Source organism: Schistocerca americana, chromosome 2 (genome assembly GCF_021461395.2).
Source record: "Schistocerca americana isolate TAMUIC-IGC-003095 chromosome 2, iqSchAmer2.1, whole genome shotgun sequence".
Taxonomy (NCBI): Eukaryota; Metazoa; Arthropoda; class Insecta; order Orthoptera; family Acrididae; genus Schistocerca; species Schistocerca americana.
In genome coordinates, this window is record NC_060120.1 from 826467584 (window position 1) to 826493071 (window position 25488).

At 42.5% G+C, this 25488-nt stretch overlaps 1 protein-coding gene across 1 annotated transcript in view; it reads left to right on the plus strand.

Annotated features, from left to right (window-relative positions):
* Positions 1 to 8924: 8924 nt before the first annotated feature.
* LOC124594462 (inactive ubiquitin carboxyl-terminal hydrolase MINDY-4B) overlaps positions 8925 to 25488 on the plus strand; it is a 335745-nt gene continuing 319181 nt past the window's right edge. The window contains exon 1 of the mRNA XM_047132838.1: positions 8925 to 9078. Coding sequence (XP_046988794.1) covers positions 8925 to 9078 — 154 coding nt within the window. The remainder of the gene's footprint in view (positions 9079 to 25488) is intronic.

Sequence of the window (25488 nt, forward strand, 5' to 3'; positions counted from 1 at the left end):
GAAAATGAGAAAGAATAACTGAAGATTATCGAATAAGAATAATGATTGAGAAGCATGAAAGACTTGTGGAATTCATTCGTATGATATCCAAGTTTTAACAAATCCACTCTTCGGAAATCACACTACAACAGCATTTTGAAAACACCAATATATAGAGTAAGATATCAGTTTTAGTTCCATCGGTGATATGATTATACATTAGGCGAGCAACTCTAGACAGCTGTAGATAGGCATTTGGTCTTTAACATAATTATGGTAAAATCATAAGTTGAAAAGAATAAAAATGAAAGATACAGTACGAATAGCTGTTTATTAAGACAGTGTCAGAATATACCAAAGGTGTGCCAAAAAGGAATTATTTATCAGAAAACCAGAAGCAAAGAAACATAATGTCGTGGAAGAAGAAGAAAACTGAACAAGTACAAGACACTAGAAACTTCCATCAATATGAACCTGTTTTAAATTGGATGAATGGCAAATACAAAGATGTAAAAGTAAAATCAGTGAAATGGAGACTTGAAAGTAACTAAATGGAAGTTGTAACAGTTGGACCAGGTAGCTATTAATGAAGAGATCAAGACGTAGGAAAGTATGTGATACGAGCCTCTCCTTTAACCTGACACAACACTAATGTTTTTGACTTATCTTGAGTAGAGGGGTGAATGGGACATTCTCAGCGCTACCAACACTGAAATGGCATGTAGTGGTAGGAACAATTACTTATCCCGGTGTGCAAGACAAAAGACGACTTGTTTCAAACCAAGCATTTTTCTCAGTTGCAAAGGAAAAAAAAAGATTTCAGGTAAAAGTGATACCATTCATATAATTGTGACTACAATAATGAAATGAAGATTACGAAATTCTTTACAACGATCTGTTTAACATTGTAGACTGGAATGCGAAAACCCTTGGAAAGGAATTTTTACGCTGAAGTTAACAAGGGAACATAAAGAGAAACGACGTCTTCATGGGATATTTGCAGCTAGGAAAGGAACTTCAGTGTACAATGAGAGGGATAGGCTATAAGTTTCATGAGAGGCAAATAATATATACAAAATCTACAACAGCCGAGTGAAAATAACAAAATTCGGTGTAAAGAACTGCAACAACATGTCCAAATGTTGTAAGCATATTTTTTTGGAGGAAATGAAACAAAACATTCGTTATATGAATAGAAATTCAAAGACAAAGTAAATTAATATTAGTTAGTCAACATAATCCCTTATCGACAAAAGCAAGAAGCGGATAATAGAGCTACCAAATGAAAAAACAACAGAAAGCTCAGGCTAAAACTAAACATTGGAAGAGAAAACAAAATTATGAGAAAAACTTAACCGAGAACAACAACTTTGTGATGCAATGGGAAAATTGGAGAAATTTTGTCTAGGGTGACGATCTAAACACGGTGTGCACGGTGGGAGTCGACAATGCACAAGAGCAGATTAAGACCCCATTAATACCATCTTTTTCTTTATTGAACCCTTCATTCCTCATCACGAGAACGGTCTGTGAGTCTACGTTTTCAGTCTTAGAGGTTTATTGTTGATAGCTGATGAGTTAAAAATGAAGGGTTATAAACATATAAAATCAGCTTAGTGACCAGCCTCATACGTGCATTTGAAGTTGGAGTTCTGTAACTGAAGAGGGAGCGGAGAGGAAAGGGAGAACTGTAGTTGGTAAGAAGGATGGATTTCTGTATCGTGCTCTGCATCAGCAAGCGACCGAAAATATTTATTCTCAAATTCGGTATCAAGACTTTTTGCTGAAACTTCGGAGCTGTAGCCTACAATCTCAAGGTAACTAAATTAAGTAACACATTTGTTTATTGTAATTCAAGTTACGGTTTTTGTACTGAAAAACATCGTTTAGAATGAGAGTATCATAACTGAATGGATAATGTCTCGGAGAGTCAAGCCTCACAGTCTGCAGCTATTAATGGTTTGATCTGGCGGTCATATTCCAATGACGCCCATCTGTAAATCGTGTCTCTAGTTTTAACATTGCCACCAAATTGTTTAAACGAGTAGTCCGCTCCTTTAAAATAATCTAATCTGCTGGTTGATCAGAAAATATATTTTGCAAGCGTTTTCTCTGAAGCTATTTCTCAGCAGTCGGTCTTAAAAAGTTGCTTCTCTCCATACAGGAATATACACTCCTGGAAATGGAAAAAAGAACACATTGACACCGGTGTGTCAGACCCACCATACTTGCTCCGGACACTGCGAGAGGGCTGTACAAGCAATGATCACACGCATGGCACAGCGGACACACCAGGAACCGCGGTGTTGGCCGTCGAATGGCGCTAGCTGCGCAGCATTTGTGCACCGCCGCCGTCAGTATCAGCCAGTTTGCCGTGGCATACGGAGTTCCATCGCAGTCTTTAACACTGGTAGCATGCCGCGACAGCGTGGACGTGAACCGTATGTGCAGTTGACGGACTTTGAGCGAGGGCGTATAGTGGATATGCGGGAGGTCGGGTGGACGTACCGCCGAATTGCTCAACACGTGGGGCGTAGGTCTCCACAGTACATCGATGTTGTCGCCAGTGGTCGGCGGAAGGTGCACGTGCCCGTCGACCTGGGACCGGACCGCAGCGACGCACGGATGCACGCCAAGACCGTAGGATCCTACGCAGTGCCGTAGGGGACCGCACCGCCACTTCCCAGCAAATTAGGGACACTGTTGCTCCTGGGGTATCGGCGAGGACCATTCGCAACCGTCTCCATGAAGCTGGGCTACGGTCCCGCACACCGTTAGGCCGTCTTCCGCTCACGCCCCAACATCGTGCAGCCCGCCTCCAGTGGTGTCGCGACAGGCGTGAATGGAGGGACGAATGGAGACGTGTCGTTTTCGGCGATGAGAGTCGCTTCTGCCTTGGTGCCAATGATGGTCATATGCGTGTTTGGCGCCGTGCAGGTGAGCGCCACAATCAGGACTGCATACGACCGAGGCACACAGGGCCAACACCCGGCATCATGGTGTGGGGAGCGATCTCCTACACTGGCCGTACACCACTGGTGATCGTCGAGGGGACACTGAATAGTGCACGGTACATCCAAACCGTCATCGAACCCATCGTTCTACCATTCCTAGACCGGCAAGGGAACTTGCTGTTCCAACAGGACAATGCACGTCCGCATGTATTCCGTGCCACCCAACGTGCTCTAGAAGGTGTAAGTCAACTACCCTGGGCAGCAAGATCTCCGGATCTGTCCCCCATTGAGCATGTTTGGGACTGGATGAAGCGTCGTCTCACGCGGTCTGCACGTCCACCACGAACGCTGGGCCAACTGAGGCGCCAGGTGGAAATGGCATGGCAAGCCGTTCCACAGGACTACATCCAGCATCTCTACGATCGTCTCCATGGGAGAATAGCAGCCTGCATTGCTGCTAAAGGTGGATATACACTGTACTAGTGCCGACATTGTGCATGCTCTGTTGCCTGTGTCTATGTGCCTGTGGTTCTGTCAGTGTGATCATGTGATGTATCTGACCCCAGGAATGTGTCAATAAAGTTTCCCCTTCCTGGGACAATGAATTCACGGTGTTCTTATTTCAATTTCCAGGAGTGTATATGTGGATGGAGTGACTTGAGTCTTTTATCACAGCCACTTCGGTACGTCGGTAGATCTTCTCACATTTCTTGATGATGACATTTGATCCTAGTAGATCTGTAAACTGTACAGATCAAAGCAATATTGATCTGATGGAGCAGATATCAGTAGCATGTATTGGGAAATACTGAGTAGCGTGTGTAGGACAATTCGAACATGATGCATCACACAGCAGATCGTTAAGCTGTTCATTGTTCATAACCAAGTAGTTACATAATGCCTTCAGAAAAAACATGCTTTCTTGTGTGGGACTGACATCTTGCCTTTTATTGTGAAAAATAATTTATACTCTCAATAAATGCAATGTGAGTATTTGAGCGCTTTTTTCCAGGGGAACAATTTTGGCACGAGTTGAAATAAGAAATCGTTCTGCTTGAAAATGGCCAAAGGCTGAACCTACAACTCTAGAGTTTGTCAACAAAGTAATTTCCACAGTCAAAGACGACAATGATCTGCTATAAAATACATTATTTTTAGTTTCCTTTACTCAAACAAGTATATATTTTATGAGTTAATGTTATTTATTCAGAATTGTAAGCTTGTTAATACAGACGGATACACTGAGGTTAAACAGATTCGCAGAAATGGAGCAATCACTTCATCTCTATGACACCACTAAAGTTGTTTGGTAACAGCTGTGTTTGCTAATGTTTTCGAGGCACTCGGAGCACGATTTCTGTTGCTACTGGACCAGTGTATCTGCAGCAGGGAATACCAAATGTTAATTTTGTCAGTTATTTTAGTGCTGCAGCTGGAAAAGTCGGTAATATTATACTAGATACTATCGATATTATGGCAAAAGTGCTACAGTTTGTGATTGTTTGATAAATATTAGCTGGAAAGTGTTAATGAATAAATAGGTAATGGTTGAACTTGAGTCCGCGTTAATCGTTAAAGAGACCTACATTGCTCAAAATACCTATATGTCCGCTTCGTACGATAATAGGCAAAAAAGGTAATGTATTGTACGAACAGTGTGACTAAACTGGAGGTAGGAATATTAGATGTTCGTTGAAGCCCAGATTATCAGTGCACTTGAAAGATTAATTATAATATATTAAAATGTTACCGTAATCTGTGATATATGTAAAGAAAATTCTACGTAACTTATTTTGTATATTTTGTTGGTGTATGTTGTAATGAACAGCTACTTGTAGTAACTCACTAAATTTGTCTTCATAATTGCATGTCATTCCCTGCTATCGATCGGATCATTGCTATTGTACACAACTGGCCATTAAAATTGCTACACCAAAAAGAAATGCAGATGATAAACGGGTATTCCTTGGACAAATATATTATATTAGAACTGACATGTGATTACATTTTCACGCAATTTGGGTGCATAGATACTGAGAAATTAGTACCCAGAACAACCACCTCTGGCCGTAATAACGGCCTTGATTCGCCTGGGCATTGTGTCAAACAGAGCTTGGATGGCGTCTACAGGTACAGCTGCCCATGCAGCTTCAACACGATACCACAGTTCATAAAGAGTAGTGATTGGCGTATTGTGACGAGCCAGTTGCTCGGCCACCATTGACCAGACATTTTCAATTGGTGAGACATCTGGGGAATGTGCTGGCCAGGGCAGCAGTCGAACATTTCCGTATCCAGAAAGGCCCGTACAGGACTTGCAACAGGGGGTCGTGCATTATCCTGCTGAAATGTAGGGTTTCGCAGGGATCGAATGAAGGGTGGAGCCACGGATCGTAACACATCTGAAATGTAACGTCCACTGTTCAAAGTGCCGTCAATGTGAACAAGAGGTGACCGAGACGTGTAACCAGTGGCACCCCATACGATCACGCCGGCTGATACACCAGTATGCCGATGACGAATACACGGTTCCAATGTGAGTTCACTGCGATGTCGCCAAACACGGATGCTCCATCATGATGCTGTAAACAGAACCTGGATTCATCCGAAAAAATGACGTTTTGCCATTCGTGCACCCAGGTTCGTTGTTGAGTACACCAGCGCTGGCGTTCTTATCTGTGATGCAGCGTCAAGTGTAACCGCAGCCGTCATTGGATATCGACCAACGCGAACAGCAATGTCGCGATACGATAAACCGCAATCGCGATAGGCTACAATCTGACCTTCATCAAAGTCGGAAACGTGATGGTACGCATTTCTCCTCCTTACACGAGGCATCACAACAACGTTTCACCAGGTAACGCCAGTCAACTGCTGTTTGTGTATGAGAAATCGGTTGGTAACTTCCCTCATGTCAGCACGTTGTAGGTGTCGCCACCGGCGCCAACCTTGTGTGAATGCTCTGAAAAGCTAATCATCTGCATATCACAGCATCTTCTTCCTGTCGGTTAAATTTCGCTTCTGTAGCACGTTATCTTCGTGGTGTAGCAATTTTAATGGCCAGTAGTGCATAAACTGCTGCATAAGTGCAAGGCATTGCTGTTTAATCTAAGACAGCTTCGTAGGAAGCAACTGAATTGTATTCCATAGATAGGAAAAGGAGGTGGATGTTTGTTACGTGCCTTAACAAGCCGTGTGGTCTGTATTCTAACACTGCTCCACTTGGGTTAACAAGAAAACCAGGAGAAATTGCTTGTGTGTGCGTCAAGAAGAAATTAATTTAGTTTAAAATATTGTTGTTCACAGAACAATCGTTACTAAATGGATGAACTTAAAGTAGGCGCAACACGCCTGTGCCAGGGAAGGAAACTTCGATTTCTTACAGTTGTTGGTGTGAAATAAGCATATTAATAAACGCACCTAACTATTTAACTGTGTAGCGAGTTGTGATTTATTCAGAACGTTCCTACATCGCCAATGAAAATGACAAAAATTTCGTGAGGGATCCCCGACTAGTCAGACTGCTTGAAGTTTTCCTCTCTACAGTGGAATGGAGACTCGGTTTGAGGAATTCGGTCAAGCGGCTTCTATGGTATCGGCGAACATTTGCTATCAGAAAACGTGTACATTTGTTCGTTATTGGAATTTTTCCAATAAAATCATATGACTGTGCCCTGAATTACAGCTCGATTAAGGAACAGAATAAATACTCCGCAGAAACCTTAACATGTAACGTGAAACGGTATAGCGTGTCTGAATTCGGTGGCGGTTAACTCGGAACTGTGTCTCCGACGTAACTTTATTAACGGCCACTTGCCACATTCTTGTGGCACTACACTTCATTTTAAACAATAATCTTACACTATATCATCTTTTATTTTCATTATTAACAAAATACGGCCTATCCAACTACTTTTACGTATATGTTACCTTAACGTCTAGAGGGTGTGAATACCTCCAAAACTTATATAGAGGCCAAAGATGGAATAAAGAAAACATTTGCCAACTTCAAACTCTTTTTGTTCTTAAAGTATCAGTTAATATTGCAAAATAGCATTAAAGATTTGTGTGGTTTGTGTAGGGAAGTCGGAAATTGACATCTTAGTAATGACGTTGCCATTGGCTTCATAGATGACGCTGTGAGAGTACTAACGGGAGACTTCCGCAACGGGACAAGGGCAAAACGCCGCATTTGGAGATCGGTATGCGATTCCTCATCCAGATTCAAGACAAAATATTACGTAGCAAAATCAAATCGGCTGCATTTTGAAAACACGTATATGAAAACAAGGAGCTGGCAGCACTGTCACGTGTTGAAACGCATAACACTGTGCAGAAGAACGTGCATCACCCCGCATTACCGAACCAGCCGTCGTAGCTCACTGAGTAGACTGCTGGCTCATCAGACCCACATATACAATGGAGCTATAGTTGGAATCCTCTCCTGGTTCCCTTTTTTATTTCTTGCGCGTCCGTTCCCTAGTTCTCGTCCTGGTCCTGTTAAGTTCATGTAGAGTGGAGTACACAAACGATGAATACGTCGATAAGTTTTTGGTGCTTGGTGCATCCTACAGCCAAACTGCTGCTGTTGCTGCTCGTGCATATGTTGCACGGTACGCTCAAAGGCGCCATCCCGATAAGAATGTTTCTCGCTGCCTAGAGCAACGCCTTCGAGAGACCGGTAATCTTCGTCAGTGCTAGACGACAGACACAAACAGAGAACGGAATTCTTGAAACCATTCACCAAACACCTGAGTGAAGTGGTACTGCAAGAGAGTTCCAGATGTCTCAAAGGCTCGTTGTTGTAGTGTTACAGCATGAAGAAGTACATCCATGTCATTACACGTTAACTCGACACCAGCGCCCATAAGACTGCATTCGACGAGTACAGTCTTATGAATGGCTTTTGCACCAAGTGGGAGATAACGAACATTTTATAAATAACGTGATATGGACTGGCGAATCTACCTTCAGTCGTGAAGGTATTTTCAACTTCCACTACAGCGATTATTGGTGTAACACAATTCATATGTCACCAGTGAACGTAGATTTCGGGCACGCTTTGGTATAGACCTCTGGCTGGGATCGTGGGATGAGTGCTTTTGAGCCCTTATCTATTGCCAGACACTCCTGTATCGTAGGCGTCTTTGCAGTTCTTTGTCTGCCGCAATAGAAAACTTCGCTTTGTTTTCGGCGACGGCTATGGTTTCAGCATAATAATGTTTCGCCACACTTGGAATGAACGTGCGTATCTATTTAAATGAAGGGTTTCCATGGAAATAGATTTTGTCGTGAAGGTGCAATGCTCCGGCCTCCACATTCCCCGGACCTTAATCCATTAGATTTTTATTTGTGGAGACACTTAAATGAACAGGTTTATAGTACTCCACCCATGGATGTAAAAGACCTAATAGCTACCGTGCATACCGGTTCGGCAACGTGTTATTCAGTTATGTTGACTGGGCCGAGCAAAGTACGATCCAATGAGTGGGGAAGTGTTTGCAAATACAAGATGGGTTGCTTAACATCTTCTGTATACTGAACCTTCCTCATATGTGTGCGTACCGGCTCTTTGAAGATAAGCCTGGACGCCAAACGACACAGTGAAATTATTGTGCGTAGTATAATGTGCAACCTAGTGTGGCCTACCTATTGTGTTTTTTGTAGCTCATAGAGTGCAGACGATGCTTCTGTATCCACTATTATTTCCTATTGGTTTCATTTGTGTCATGCTGCCTGTTCCTGGCCACGCTGCACGCAGTTACAGTGTTACCAGAGCCTCGTTTATTAAGTCACATTTTTTATTAAACGTATTGGTGGGACTATGCTTTGCTAGATACGCTTTTGTCTTGGATTGGATGAGGAAACGCATGCTGACCGCTAAGTGCGGCACTTTTTCTTCGCCCTGTAGATATGGAAGGAACGGTAAGTTTGGTGAATATCCCAGTCGTTAGGTAGGTCTGCAGAGAATGAGTGCCGACACGGTGACGCATGTTCCAGCAGCCGCTGGACATGCAGCCGCCGCATCCGCCGCCGCCAGTGCCGCCGGTTCCCGCGCGGCGGCCTCTGCTGAAGACAGCGCCCAGGCTGGGCGCCGTGGCCAGAGCGGTCACCGCCGCCAACAGTACGTCGCGATCCGTCGGGGGTGAGTATCGACAGAAGTTCTTGCTTCAGTAATACATTTCCATGTCCAAAGACGCCTTCGTCAACATTCGGATCTCAGATTCTGTTTTAATCGAATAATTTCCCATATTCGTAACAGGACTATCTTCAAACACAGTGTTCACGTAGGTTAAGAACATGTTGTGGTGGTTCCTGGTCAAATGGTAATTACGACACGTTCGTAAATTTCGTAAAACGGCAGTAAATAACGAGACAGCATATTTCTGTCCTCTGTTATAGTAGGAAGTGTGTTTTAAAACCGTAACGGGAATTTTGTAATTTCACGTGCTATGTTAGTCCGATTTTCACGAATTTTTTCGTTGTAAACAAACACTATGCGATCAAAAGTATCAGGACACCTGGCTGAAAATGACTTACAAGTTTGTGGCACCCTCTATCGGTAACGCTGCAATTCAATAGGGTGTTAGCCCACCCTTAACCTTGATGACAGCTTTCACTCTCGCAGGCATACGTTCAATAAGGTGCTCGAAGGTTTCTTGGTGAATGGTAGCCCATTCTTCGCGGAGTGCTGCACTGAGGAAAGGTACCGATGTCTGTCGGTGAGCCTGGCAGGCAGTCGGCTTTCCAGAACATCCCAAAGGTGTTCTGAAGGTTCCGGACAATACTCTGTGCAGGTCTGTCCATTACAGGGATGTTATTGTCGTGTAATCATTCCGCCACACCCGTGCATTATGAACAGGAGCTCGATCGTGTTGTAAGATGCAATCGCCATCTCCGAATTGTTCTTCAACAGTGGGAAGCAAGAGGGTGCTTACAACATCCATGTAGGCCTGTGCTGTGATAGTGCCACGCAAAAAAACAAGGGGTCCAAGCCCCCTCCATGAAAAACACGACCACACCATAACACCGCCAACTCCGAATTTTACTGTTGGCAGTACACACGCTAGCAGATGACGTTCACCGGGCATTTACCGTACCCACACCCTACCATCGGATCGCCACATTGTGTACCGTCATTCGTCACTCCACACTACGTTTTTCCACTGTTCCATCGTCCAATGTTTACGCTCCTTACACCAAGCCAGGCGTCGTTTGGCATTTACCGGTGTGGTGTGCGGCGTATGAGCAGCCGCTCGATCATGAAATCCAAGTTTTCTCACCTCCTGCCTAACTGTCATAGTACTTGCAGCGGATGTTGATGCAATTTGGAATTTCTGTGTCATGGTCTACATAGATGTTTGCCTATTACACATACGCCTCTCTTCAACTGTTAGCGCTCTCTGTCAGTCAGTAGATGAGGTCGGCCTGTACGCTTTTGTGCTGTAAGTGCACCTTCATTTTTCCACTTTTCTATCACATCGGGAACATTGGACCTAGGGATGTTTAGGAGTGTGGAAATCTCGCATACAGACGTATGACACAAGTGACACCCAATCACCTGACCACATTCGAAGTCCGTGAGTTCCGTGGAGCGCCCCATTCTGCTCTCTCAGGATATGTAATGACTGCAAAGGTCGCTTATATGGAGTACCAGGCAGTAGGTAGCAGTACAATGCACCTGATATGAAATACGTATGTCTTTGGGGGTATCCGGATACTTTTGATCAAATAGTGTACCTGGAAAATATTTCTGCTGTGTTGGCCGTATCAGATATTTAGTCTTCTGTCAAACAGATTACATGTATTTTGGTAGTATCGGTGACTATTCATCTTGTATAAAAATAGATCAGAAAATTTGTATTAAATTTTACTGTAAAAACGAAATAAAGCGCAATAAAGTTATAGAAATGTTAAATATTGGATTTACGAGTAGTTAAGGCGTTTAGAAAGAGACCGTGAAGACAATAAAGATGACGAGCAACCTGTACGCTCCAGCACATGATCAGTCAATAAAATCGTGGAAAAAGTGAAACAACAGATTATGAACGAGGGGGGAATCTCAATCAAAAAAGTCGATGATGATGCTATACTGACTCATCCGTGAAATTTTTTCCGATGTTTTGGATATGAAATTCGTTTATTAACAAAGGAAATGAATTTGCGGTTAAGTCTGCGATCATCGTGAATACATAGTATAAAGCTATCTAGATCGCTAAATAAAATGTCTTCATTCATTACAAAGTTTCGGTATCTGCCATTGTCAGATGTCTGTAATTAAGATGATAGGAACATAAAGAGTGACACGCGTGTTATTTTGTATTTGCGAAGCAAGGTTCAGTGTCAGTTTTATTGCCGATACCTAATCGGGGCTTCAACTGACAACTGGTTCAAGAATTATACAGATATGAGTTCTAGTGGACAGCTGGCGCTAGTGTGGAGGACGTTGCCTTCAGGATTCGTTTTCATTTTATTATTATTCTGTTTATCCGTTCCATTTACACTTATAAGATTTAGAATCGACTGTGTACATTTGTAATTTAAAGTAAATTTTTCTTCTTATAAGTACAATATAAGAACAATAATAAAATAAAAGGAATATGTGAAGGCAGCGTCCACCATACCAGCACCATCTGTCGCTACAGCTTACATATTTATATAATTTTTGAGCCCAATGTTAGTTGACGCCCCTATTAGGTATAGATTTAAATATTGACACTGAAGGTTATTTTCGAAAATTTGGACTTTGATGTTTTATGACAAACGCCAGTCACTCTTTGTGCTCCTTCCATCTTAATTATGTATATCTGATAATGACAGAAGTCAAAACGTCGTAATAAGAAAAGGCATTTCATTTATCGATCTAGACTGTTTAATTCACAAAATATGCAATGACTGACAACGAAACCTGTTCCTAAATTGTTGAATTTCAGACAAAAATAGTGCGAGTGCAAGTTGCTCAAGAGTCCTTAGATGAAGTCAACAGCGATGCAGAACTACTAAAACATGTCATAAAAGATGATTAAACGCGGATTTGCGAATATGATGACGAAACTGGAGCTCTGCTGTCCCAGTGGAAGCATTTTGATTCACCTCGACAAGTTAAGTCAAATGTGCAATGTGTTCTTCAGTTGTAAGCGCATAGCGTACCATGACTTCTTGCCACAAGATCGATGTATTGGGAGTACTGCTTACGACTTCAACGCTCTTGCTTGAAGAAATCCGAAAACAGGCCAGAATTTGTGGCAAAAAGATTAATAGCTTTTACAGTGCGATAATGTACCTGCCCTCAGTTCGTTGCTTGTTCGTGACTTTTTGGCTAAAAACAGTACCGCTCCATATTCGCCAGGCATGTCCCGATGTAATGTTTGTTGTTCCTAGAAGTAGAAAGAAACCTTAAAGAACTGTCGCTTTACAAGCATAAACAAGATTAAAAACGCCTAGTCGAGAGAATTAAAAGCTGGTTCTAAGTTCCAAATCCAGAAGTGTTTCGGATATTGGAAAAGGCTTTGGAATCGTTTTATAGTATCTAATGGTGACTATTTTGAAGGGGATGGCACTGAAGTAGACCAATAAATAAAAATACTTCCCAAAAAACAAAAATTCCCGCAACTTCTTATGTGCACCTCCCATACGCTGTGGCGGACACATTTGACAAAGGACAGTGTGCCCAAACGAGACTCTCATAAGTATCCTTGCCTTCACGTGTAGTGCGCTACCAATTGATTGAATGGGCGTGGAAAGGAACTGGCGCCGGTTGCTACTTTAACTAGAGAAAATTTTTACTTCTCATAAATTCTAAGAGTAAATAACATTTGTTTCCAAAAATAAAAGGTTATTTCTCAAATTTAGCGTGTTTGAACGAGGAAACTGTTAATTGATTTTACTTCCCCAACAAAGGATGAGTGAAGAAAGAGTAGAATTTAACTCTTCATACACGATGTTGGTAGCGACAGAACACAGGCTGGGATCGGGGGCAAATGTGGGAGGAAACAACTTTCGGATCATGCTTAAAGTTTCTGAATGAAAATATATTATTTGTGAACGATACTCGTCTTTACCCTTTTCTATGAAGTGTGTTAGACAGATCTCACAAGACAATTTTCGCGGATGATGCTGTAGTATACAGAGAAGTTGCAGCATTAGAAAATTGCAGCGAAATGCAGGAAGATCTGCAGCGGAAAGGCACTTGGTGCAGGGAGTGGCAACTGATCCTCAACATAGACAAATGTAATGTATTGCGAATACATAGAAAGAAGGATCCTTTATTGTATGATTATATGATAGCGGAACAAACACTGGTAGCAGTTACTTCTGTAAAATATCTGGGAGTATGCGTACGGAACGATTTGAAGTGGAATGATCATATAAATTTAATTGTTGGTAAGGCGGGTGCCAGGTTGAGATTCATTGGGAGAGTCCTTAGAAAATGTAGTCCATCAACAAAGGAGGTGGCTTACAAAATACTCGTTCGGCCTATACTTGAATATTGCTCATCAGTGTGGGATCCGTACCAGGTTGGGTTGACAGAGGAGATAGAGAAGATCCAAAGAACAGCGGCGCGTTTCGTCACAGGGTTATTTGGTAAGCGTGATAGCGTTACGGAGATGTTTAGCAGCCTCAAATGGCAGACTCTTCAAGGGAGGCGCTCTGCATCGCGATGTAGCTTGCTGTCCAGGTTTCGAGAGGGTGCGTTTCTGGATGAGGTATCGAATATATTGCTTCCCCCAACTTATATCTCCCGAGGAGATCACGAATGTAAAATTAGAGAGATTCGAGCGCGCATGGAGGCTTTCCGGCAGTCGTTCTTCCCGCGAACCATGCGCGAGTGGAACAGGAAAGGGAGGTAATGACAGTGGCACGAAAAATACCCTCCACCACACACCGTTCGGTGGATTGCGGAGTATAAATGTAGATGTAGATAAAGCGTTTATTTGAAATGTGTTCCAATGTCTAACAAAATTTATTGGAGTTTAGTAGAAATTCACCGCCGTCGCAAATACAGTTTCAGTAATCAATATCATTAACACACTCTAGGTAAGAAGCTGCAGTTTATATCTCACAGAAAAAGAACGTGTACACAGCTACAGTACTTAATTATGGTAAAGATCAAAATTGAATTGCAACAGTTAAAACTACATTAAAATATTAAATGAAAAAAGTTTAAAAAAATCTATTACCTCTTGGTATCATTGCGCAATCTTTTTGAAGAAGTTATTGTGTGCTCTGATGAGAGTAAGACCGTTTATAATGTAACTAATTTGTGGCTCGTGATATGTAGATTTTCATATCCAAACACATAAAGCACATAAACATATGGCTACCTTGGCAGGTTATGTCCGTGATCTGTGCAGCTGATCAATTAGTTACTGAATGCTAGATTTAGGTGATACCTGATGGGTAAAATATGGGGGTGAGAGTTCCATACGATGAGAGTATATGCCAGATATTGTAGTAAAGTGGCAACTCATGACGTAAGGAAGTTTTTACACGTCATCACATTTAGTCTATTCGGTAAGAGAACAGGCACAAACAGTACACCTCTATTCTTACAGGAATTCCACTTCCGAGTACAAATTAGTTTCAGAAATTAATGTGTTAAGTATTTGAATCTAAGCATGTAAGCGAGAAAAAGTTTAGGAAACGTTTGAAATAATGGTTAAAGTTTGTTGAAAGTCGCTAAATGCTCTCATTATCATATACTAGGTGAATATAGTTGGGGAATTTGCGCTCTGTCAGTTACGCTGCCTCAAAACAAACACACAGTTTCTACCATGTCACAGGCTCTCGCCTAATAGACCGGCAACCCTTCGGGCAGTTCCATCACGCGGGCCGCCACCACTGCCCCTGCACGCCTCAGCGTCACAAGTACGAGACGACGCCGCCGAGATCGGATAGTAGGAGACGAAACCGGCAGCGGGTGCCGCACAACAAGGAACATACTCGCGCCCGTGTGTCACGTGACAGAGAAATAGTTCCAACAGTATTCCGCCGCAGGCAGCTTTATAAGCCGGGGACAGGACGGCATCATGAGTCACGCTTCGAGAGTCTCTCCTGGTCTCTAAACCCTATCAGATCCCATCAAACAGTGTTTGGGGATTAGCGCGTAGTAGAAATGCACTCTGTTTAGTAACGGTGGTTGTGCTACTCGCCTGGAAGTGGAGTTACAGATGTGTATAGTATCAGTCCTAGTCTTCTTCTTCCGGATGAAATGGAGCGAAGAGTGGTGGTGGTGGATGCTGTTGTGGCCTGAGGAGCTGATGCACGTTATGACAGGATATTATATGTTTAAACTCGGTCAATAATTATAAAGATCCCCAAACACTGTGTCTTCTTCAAAAATTACATCCTCTCAATAAACCTGAGTGTTCTAATTTGGCTATGCTCTCCAAGCATTACGAGCAACAAACATATTTTGTAGCAGCTACGCTCACATTTTTCCATTTTCGCAAGAAGTCGCACCAGTAATGATGCGTGGGAACTGATTTCAAGCGGCTGATGCATAAGTGTCGATTTTTGTGTGAAATTTTAAACTGTAAACAATCATGTGCTGAATCATTCGTGCATGATGTAATAATTGTATACGTAGCCAATAAAGAAGTATGTGCACAGACACTGAAATTAACAAATCCTGCTCTCAGAGAAGTGTTAACACTGGAAAGAACTTTTGAAATGTCAGATAAACACAGCACTATTTTGAGGAAAGCACCGTATCTTCTGCAACACTGTTTAAAGTATCGAAAACAGCACAGAAAAATTTTGGTGTAAGTGAGATAGATTCGATGTAGTGGCATTCCCATAAACGCCACAGACAGCATAAGCGGAACTCATAAAGTTCATCTTCGTCACACCACCCATTATTCAAACTCCGACATCCAAGGCCCAAACAACAATACAGAAGCTTCACATATCTGACTTACAGTCTTCATGTGATCTCTCTACTGCCCAACCTCACTGTAACAACAGTATCGAGGGAGCCCAGATTGTAGTATCAGGAGTCGTGCAATTCTATGAACCTGATTCCCTACGCACCGAATTTTCAGACTTACTTTCATCGGGCCTATGATGTGCAAATAATTATGTAGCTTACAGTACCTCATTACTTTGGAGCTAGAATAGTGCCTGCAGCATTTCGAACTGACCTCACAACTGACGGATCCAACCTTTGGTAGAGCCTCGTTAACTGCGCAGTCAACACAGCAGACTGCTAACTGAAGAGGCCTACGTGCGATTCCCAGCCGGGTTGGAGATTTTCTTTGCCCAGGGACTGGATGTTGTGTTGTCCTTGCATTGGTATCATTATAACTGACATTTTACTGCTGAATTGGCTGTATGGGGATGTTCCGAAAGCCAATAAACTAAAGAAAAACCGCTGGTAGTGTTACAAAATGAAGTGGCTCACTTTATGTTTGTATTGACCTTAAATCAACTATAAATGAACAATTAGATATTGAGGTCTATCCCATTTCGAGGGCAGAAGATATCATGTCAAGACTTTTAGGTGAACAGTACTTCTGTAAAACTGAGCTGTCTGAAACTTTGTGCCCTTTGTATGTGTCATGGCGACTGAGTCAAATTTGAGTTTTTTTATGACTTTTACTAAACTGTTTTTTACTTATTCTTTTATTGTCTGATGCCCAAACTATTCAAGATTAGGAATGGGCCCTATGCTATTGATTAATTGTTATTTGTTAACTTTCTGGCCTTGTCACATTGGTCATATGGAAATATTTAAATCGTTAGTAAATGCTTTGTAGATTAAGCCTCCACCCATTGCCCACGGTTTGTATACTGTCTCGTATCCACAACGGACTGCAGTAGATGAAGAAATCAGAACGACGCTCGAGTGGGACTTAATTGAACCAGTAAAGAGGATGTTCCACGAGCTTAAACAGTTCATAAGGGTGTGTTGTCACCTTGAATATCACTATGGAATGACTATATAAAATTATTTGAAGATAATCACCCGTCTCATTTATCAACATAGTACACTATGACAGAGGAAATGTTTCGCAGGAGGCCAAGAAATGAATGGTTCAACAAGATTCCACCGATTCCCTATGACAGAAATCAGTGGAAGAAATGTTCAAAAAGGTGTCATCAATTTGACAGGCAAAACATTTAGAAGAAGGCATAATTTCGAGATGAAATTGCCCACACCCACTCCACCCAAATCTAGTGCTACAATTGATACGCAGAGTGTGGTTGTGTGTGCCGCTGGCATGGTGCCCATTGCTTTAGTTTTAGAATAGTAAGAAACGTTGGCTTACTTTCCTGTGTGCTGTTTCAGACATGGCCACTAGGGTGGCGGGGGGGGGGGGGGGGTCACCCGGAGAGTGGCTGAATGGCTGTGCAATGACGAATAAATATGTGAAGTGGTCATTCATGAGCCGTCTCCTTAGGTACTATGGCTGAGTTGTCCCAGCAAATTTGGCAGGTCATAGGTAACGGATTCTAGTTGAAGCAGGAGAGAAACAGACGTGAGTAGCGAAATCGACCACATTAGGATGACCCTCATGGAGAAGAAATTAGTTCTTCAGGTTTTTGAAAGTGGGACTTCTTTCCATGGGCAACTGCAATTATTGCAAGCTGGGGCTACACCTTATCAATAGGACTAACGATATATTGTTGTTAGTGAAAGAAGGAGAATGTCAGCAGGCAGTTAGTGAATTGCAGGACAGTGTGGATACATGTTATAATTAGTGATTCATTTGCAGCAGCATTCATGCAGGGAAATTTTATACTGGCAGAGCATATTAACCAGACAGAGAAAGTAGAGATATAAAGAGACGGTGAAACGTAGAAGCCACAGTTCGTTAGGTTGCCGCACCCTTTACCATGAATGCTAAGTAATCAGGAGTTCTCGGTAGATTCGATACCCGAGATTATGAAATGTTGATACAATTGGGTGAGCAGAAACAAGTGTTTTGTTTAAAGGACGTGGAAGTATTGCAGTTCCTGTATCGTCATGTTAGAGACTGTTTGGTACTCAGAATACAAATGAGCAAAACTTTATTTACGTAAATATCTTTAAGTGAATGGATTAGTTCGTAAATGATAATGTCCGCAGAATAATCTCTGTTTTATTTTAAGCTGTCAGATATGTTGAGTCTCCTGTACTCGAGAGAGGTCTGCTATACAGTTGGCTATCATGCATAATAAATTTTCCTTGGGTTATAATTAGACTGTAATTTATAATTGTAGTTTCGCTGGTAAATTGCTTAAAGCCCACACAGCACATTCACAGAGCGTCCGCGGTACATTTCAAAGATCTGTCAAACAAAACAGGGTCAACATATGCAATAACCCCACATCGGCGACAACAGTACTGTTTCTGAGAACCGATTGTTGAGGTGCATTCCTGAGCGATTGGCTGTCACTCGTTTCACTTCACCAGAATGTTTATCCTTCTTCATGACACTGCACTCGCGTATGATCACGATTCTAACCACATTTTATCACACAAAAATCAACAAAACTTCAACTTGAAGTTCGTTGTTCTACTTGTTTAGGTTAATCTGCCTCTCATGGAAGTTCTGATTTAAAACTTCCGTAAGTCATGACAACTGCAACAACTGAACCAAGCACCCCTGAGTCCTCACGAATTCGGTTCAGCGACCTGATATTTGGAGCAAGTAGCTCAGTGGCAGTCAATGCAAAATATACTGAGCACCAGACCCAACACTGATAGTCAGAAACGAAGTATGGGACTCTGAAGAAGGATCGGACTGAAGAGTGTACAACACATCACAGCAACCTCCATGACAAGTTCCACCTGTACCAAGCTAGGTGTAGCTTTAAACGCAAGCTAGACGGACTTCTAAACCAGTAATTATCATCGTCCAAATATACTCCAAGTAAGAGTGGATTATTGAGTTCATTACTCTTGTTTGTACGGCCAGAAAATAGTAATCTTAAGATTATCAGGGGAGAATCGTGCAATCTATATAAATACAAAACTTTCCCTTACGCTAAACTGTAATGATAATGTGCTTCGGTTGTAAGGAGATCTAATCACTATGAAAAAGGACCATGAGTATACTCATAACTACTTAAAATTCAGAGATCATTCATGAGCTTCTGGGTACTTCAAAGGATAATTCTTAACTACTGCAGAGAACAATATACAAATATGTGTCATATAATCTCAAAACCGAACATACATGTTAATCGTACTGGAAAAACTAATTTATGCATTACACCAACGTAAATATTCAGCTCAAACATTCAAACTGACAGTATGTTCTTAAAATAATGCACACTAATCCCACTAAGAATAACATTTCCTTAAGCCTCCATGAGGATGAACTTAGATCGATGATTATCCAGGTGCCCTAATAGTCATACGCCAGGGTTGGAAATCCTTAAAATGATAAAACGTCCCATATGCCACTGTAGCCACTTTTTGTTCCCTTTGTCGAAGAGTGATGAGTGTGAATGACTTCTTACTACCACTTTCTCACCTGATTAATACCTTTGGATATTTACCAATTTCATCTCGAAATTATGCCTTCTTCTAAATGTTTTGCCTGTCAAATTGATGACACCTTTTTGAACATTTCTTCCACTGATTTCTGTCGTAGGGAATCGGTGGAATCTTGTCGAACCATTCATTTCTTGGCCTCCTGCGAAACATTTGCTCCTTCCTAGTGTACTATGTTGATAAATGAGGCGGGTGATTAACTATATCTTCAAATAATTTTATATAGTCAATCCATAGTGATATTCAAGGCGACGATACATCCTTACGAACTGCTTAAGCTCGTGGAACATCCTCTGTACTGGTCCGATTAAGTCCACTCGAGCATCGTTCTGATTTCTTCATCTACTGCTGCCCGTTGTGGCTACGGGACAGTATACAAACCATGGCAAATGGTTTTGTACGGAAATACATAAAAGTGATATGCATATCATCGTGTTATTCAAGGTCTTTCTTCACACACCTTCGCATATTGATTCAATAGGTTGAACAACTGCTCTTTCTGCTCGCCAGTAAGGTTCTGTTCTACTTTTGGCGTGACGCCAAGTACTTGGATTGATTTAACCAGAAGCGCTCTTGTCCTGCGATTTTGCTTTATAATGAAGTTTACCCGAAAACCTCGGCAGTACAGTCCGTGGTTATACTGTCCGTGGCTACTGCCCATGATTAAATTCGGTCTGGGAAATGATGATGAGGAACCGGCTGCAGAAGAAGAAAATGTGCATGCTGATCTGCCACCAGTTGAAGGTGACAGTGAAGCTACTGCTAAAGACTCATTTTTTGAATGCTGTGATTTATGACTGCAATTATCTGTCAGCTTATTTATGTCATTTCATTGTAGCCATTTTTGTTACTGTTTTTGGTGAATAAGAAAAAAATATGGTAACAGCTCACCGATCATGAAGGAAACTTTGCCCGTAGAGAAGCCAGTTTTTGTGTCCTTCTCACAGATAAACGCCCAGAATACATTCAACAATCAAGCATTCAATTATTAGACAGGTGCATGGTATCTCTAGGTTTTCTAGTTTCACTAACATCCATCCCTGTATTCTGACATTTCTCGTTTTCATGTCAACGGCTCAACGGCTCCAATAACCTTTCAGTTATCTACAGGAAAGGGAGATGGGTTTTTCAAATACTTTGTTGAAAAAACTGATCGAAATCACATTGACAGTCGCTCCTGTATCTAGAACAATAGCTACCAGAATATCCTCAGTACTGGCCCTAATCACAGATTTTGGTACCAACTACAGTAGTATCCGTGGTTACTCTGATTCACATCAGAGCAGATTTCCTCTCTAATGTCGGTCCTTCTGTTATACCAAAAGAATTTTACATCTCTGTCACAGTCCCTATCTCTTCTCACGGTTGACTCTCTGGAGCTCGTGTTTGTCTAGCGGACATTGCTCAATTGGACGATTGCTATTGTTGACGACAAAATTATGTTAGACGAAGGATCTAAGCAGATGTCAGTGTTTGTTACAGATTGGAACCTGTTTCAATTAAATCGGGTGCTGTTTGATCTCGCAACTGGCAAGGTAGTCTTATATACGTTGGTTCGTGGTGTTAAATTCGAGTTTGTGTATCATTACCTGGGCGATATAATAATTTTTAATAGAGACTGGGAGTAACATATGAGACACTTAAGAAGGGTCTTCGTGCGCCTTATGAAGGTAGGACTGACGGTTAAATCGGATAGCGTAAAAATCCAGTTTGTTGGCATTTGGGTTCTGGAACATTTTGTTTCTCCAGAACAAGTGAGGACTGGTCCTGCACTTACGTAGGCTGTTAGAGATTGTCCGCCGGCAAGGAACGCCAAGGAGATACTTTGTGGAAATTTGTTTCGAATTTCGCGCAGTTGGCTAGACCACGGTATGAATTACGTAAGAATGGTTGTAAATGTTAATGGGGTTAGAATCATACAAGTAGCATTTGAAGGATTAAAGGAGGCTAGCCAGACCTCCTCTCTTATCCACACCGGACTTAGATAAGGAATTTATGGTGAGAACTAATGCTTCCACGACAGGAGTTGCGGCGGTGCTGTTTCAGGAGTAGCCAGAGGTGTGACGCCAGACTCATATGTTTGAAGAGGGTTCTCCCCATTGGAGAAGAAGTATTCGGCTTATGAACTTCATGCTGTGTCAATTTTGTTTGCTTTTGAAAAATTCAGGTTTAACCTGGAGCACAAACCCGTTGAGTTGAGTGTTGGCACAACCTTGGTGCTCAGGCAGGACTGCTAGGTGCGCTACACGAAGTTCGGCTTTTCAGTTTGAGGTTTAGCACGTCAGGACGTCCGATGTCGTTGTGGACGGTGTGAGTCAGATGTTCATTCGGAAGAGAATGAGATGGTGGACGTGAGAAGAGTAATAAATCGCGAGGGGTAATTTCTATGTTGCGTGATTCCCGGCGCTATTTAAAGGGAGTGACAAACAGCAGGAGGGTGAATCCTTAAGGGATATCAAACAGAAGACACAACAATGAGAGGTGGCCAGGCCGTTGCACCATTACGAATGGTACACTTTATTATAATACATGTGGTAGCAATCGGTCTTGGATTGTGCTGCTCATAGAAATAATGCCTACGTTGTTCGCCTATTACCACAAATCACCAGTGAGAATTCTCTCAGGGAAGCAACTGGGGAAGGCACCCGAATTCAATTGGAATAGAGGATCGTAAGTATCTCAAAAAATCTGTCAAGGTGAGTACAGCGGACGCGAAGGTGATGGGAAAACTGTTGCCACACTTTAAGGGGCGCATGACATTGGCCGATTTGAGACCACGGTCAAGGTCTTAATTGAAGTTTTGACAATGGTAATGGAATATGGTGCGTATTTCGTAGTTTAAACCGGCCTAAGATCAGCAATAAATACCATAACTGTGGCTATTGTAACATGCGTTGAGTTGGGGGTTGCGCAGATTTGGGTCTATTTTAAAGAAATTATTGACGACATAAATATTTCCATACTGTTGTATCCACGGACCCAACCAACCAACTCGCGCACGCGCGGCCTGACCGTGACATCGCTGGCCACAGTTCCTGTCGCGGCCGTCGGCGTCTCAGGGCGTTACCGCCGACGGAAAAGGTCGCGCCACGGCTGAGCTCGGGTCCGCAGCACCCTCTGCCTTTTGCATATAAGAAGGAGCGCCGGCCCCGAGACGGACAGTCTATTGTCGATTGTCTATTGCTAGCCTTTGCTGTGTGATATTTGCTATTGTATTCGACTAGGCTTAGTACACGGATTACTCTTGGATATTACTTGGACTTGTACAATTTATTGGTGGCTGCCCCAAAATTACCGCCGAGGACCTTGAGTTTGGGAGCCGTTACAAAACATACAAATTGACATGAACAGAATGATAAACAATAATAAGAAATCAATGTTATACATCCCGGAGCTAACTCGTGTGTAATTTAGGCATCAGACAATAACAGAATAAGTAAAAAACACTATAATAAAAATAGTAAACACAACTCAATTTTGATTCAGCCACAGTGACACGAAGGGGGTACCAAGGCGGAATAACAAATGAATGTAATGTACATAATTTCTGCCCTACAGGCACACACGACTTTACAACTGACTCAATATAGTACGATATACGAGTGAAAGCACCATAGAATCTATCTGTCCTACCATGGGCGCCCACCAGCTACTTACTACTACTACTACAGACAACACAGATATCAAACTGCCTCTCCAACAAACAACAGCAGCAACAAAATTCTAATAAATTATAGTTACATACTACAATATTTGATACACACTCAGCGCGATAAAAAACAATGTACAGAGCTCTCTCTATTTACAGCAGTAGCGCTCGCCCCTCTAACGCAATGCGCCAGTCTGCCCTCATGACCACGCTGTGCAATATTGCGAGTGTAATAAACACGTCATACTGAAAACACATACATCAGCCACTTCACTGTACACAGTACCTGCCGTAAAACACTCTGAATCTGACGACTTGTCAGCTGCCTGTGAATCACTGCCGGCCACTAAGGCACATTTTTAGTGTTGCATATCTACATTAGTCACAAAGCCACTCTTATCTGTATCTAGCTGTGATTTCTGTCTCCTCTGGCTACTGGTAAAAGACAATTACTGCCCTCTAGGTAAACGATGTCCACAAAAGTTCGTCCCTACGCCAAGTCGACTGTTGATTCCACAGATTGCTCAGCTCCATGGCAAACCAGGTCCCTGCCGACGCCATTTTAGCTGCTGGCCATCAACCAGTTTCTCCAGCTTCCACTGCAGATCACTGCGACAGCTTAGGCCTGGCGCATCTCATCCAAAATGACTTAGGCCAGCACCTTGTACAATTCCAGCACTGCCCCATGACTCGTCCGCCGGTAGCCACTGCGGCTTTTAGTAAAGGCCGAAGTTGGTATTGCCGCGTCTTCTGGTCTACTGTCCACCCCCTCCAGATTCAGCCAGCTTCCATCTCAGCCAACATCCCAAGTCCTGTCCAGCACTGATGCACTGCAGGTTCCCAGGATATGTTCACAGTTCCAAGCGGAGAAGGTGACTTCCACTTCATGACATACCAGCTCGTCTCAGACCAGGGCTAGCTGCAGCTCAAATGCCACCAACCGCACCTTCTGGCCAAACTACTGATGCCAGAGGATTTGTGTCACGCATGGCTGGGAGGGCAGTAAGAATAACATGTTGCGAATTTCAAATTGATGCGCAACTCCTCTGTCCATCCTCCACCCCTCCCCACCTTCGACTGAATAGGTCGTCACCTCTCAGCAGAAGAGTGAAGAGACATACTGGAAACAACGCTACAGTTACAACACTAAGAATATCCGACAAATATGACAAGCCATGGCAGTGACACGACATCCCAACACACACACAAAAATGATGTGGTGATTAAAAACAACTGAAATTGATCTTGCCTTCCATGTACTGCACAGCAACCAGAAAACACACCAGAAAACATGCAGTGACCAACAAAGAAAAAAATTCCTACCAGCCAATAACTGAACAGTCTACTAGCATAGAAAACAACCAGTTCCTCTTGCACATTAACAAGGATATAAAAACAACCAAACAACTAAAAAACTGATTACAACTTCCATCTCCTCTGTCTTATCTTGCAGTTGACTCACCGCCTGCCTCTCTTCTCCTGATTTCACTAACAACAACAAATGATTAACTCTGCTGACAGAATTCTTAGCACAAGCTTTCAACTAACGCAGTTGCCCAAGTGACGGTGTCTCACTTACGAAAAATTTGTGGACTAATGCGACCTCCATGATGGTTCAAATGGCTCTGAGCACTATGGGACTTAACTTCTGAGGTCATCAGTCCCCTAGAAGTTAGAACTACTTAAACCTAACTAAACTAAGGACATCACACACATCCATGCCCGAGGCAGGATTCGAACCTGCGACCGTAGCTTCAGATTGCTTGAGCAACGAAAGGTACCTAACGGCTTGAAAAAAGCGCAGGTCATTCCAATTTTTAAGAAAGGTCGTAAGACAGATCCACACAGTTATAGACCTATGTCGTTGACGTCAATCTATTGTAGAATTATGGAACATATTTTATGGTCAAGAATTATGACTTTTTGGAAAATGACAACATATTGCTTCCCCCCACATATATCTCGCGTATTCACCATGAGGAGAAAATTCGAGAAATTAGGGCCAATACAGAGGCTTACCGACAATCATTCTTCCCATGCACTATTCGCGAGTGCAACAAGGTTGGAGGGATCAGATAGTGGTACCGAAAGTACCCTCCTCTACACACCACTAGGTGGTTTGCGGAGTATGATGTAGATGTAGACGTAGTGTTCTCAGACTAAGCCTGTGAGCACCATGGTGGCACAACGCACAACGACACTCTGCTACCAATTGTAGCACTGGATTTGGGTGGAGTAGAGTCTGGGCTGGGGTTGTGCAGGTGTGGACTTATTTTACAAAAATATTTATTAACGACATATATATTTATACAAAAACAATATGACATGATCAGAATGGGAAATAATAAGGTACCTGCAAATGCACAGCTTTGTATGACACACAGCCAAGAGCTATGACGACATAGACATTAGGATCGTTTTGA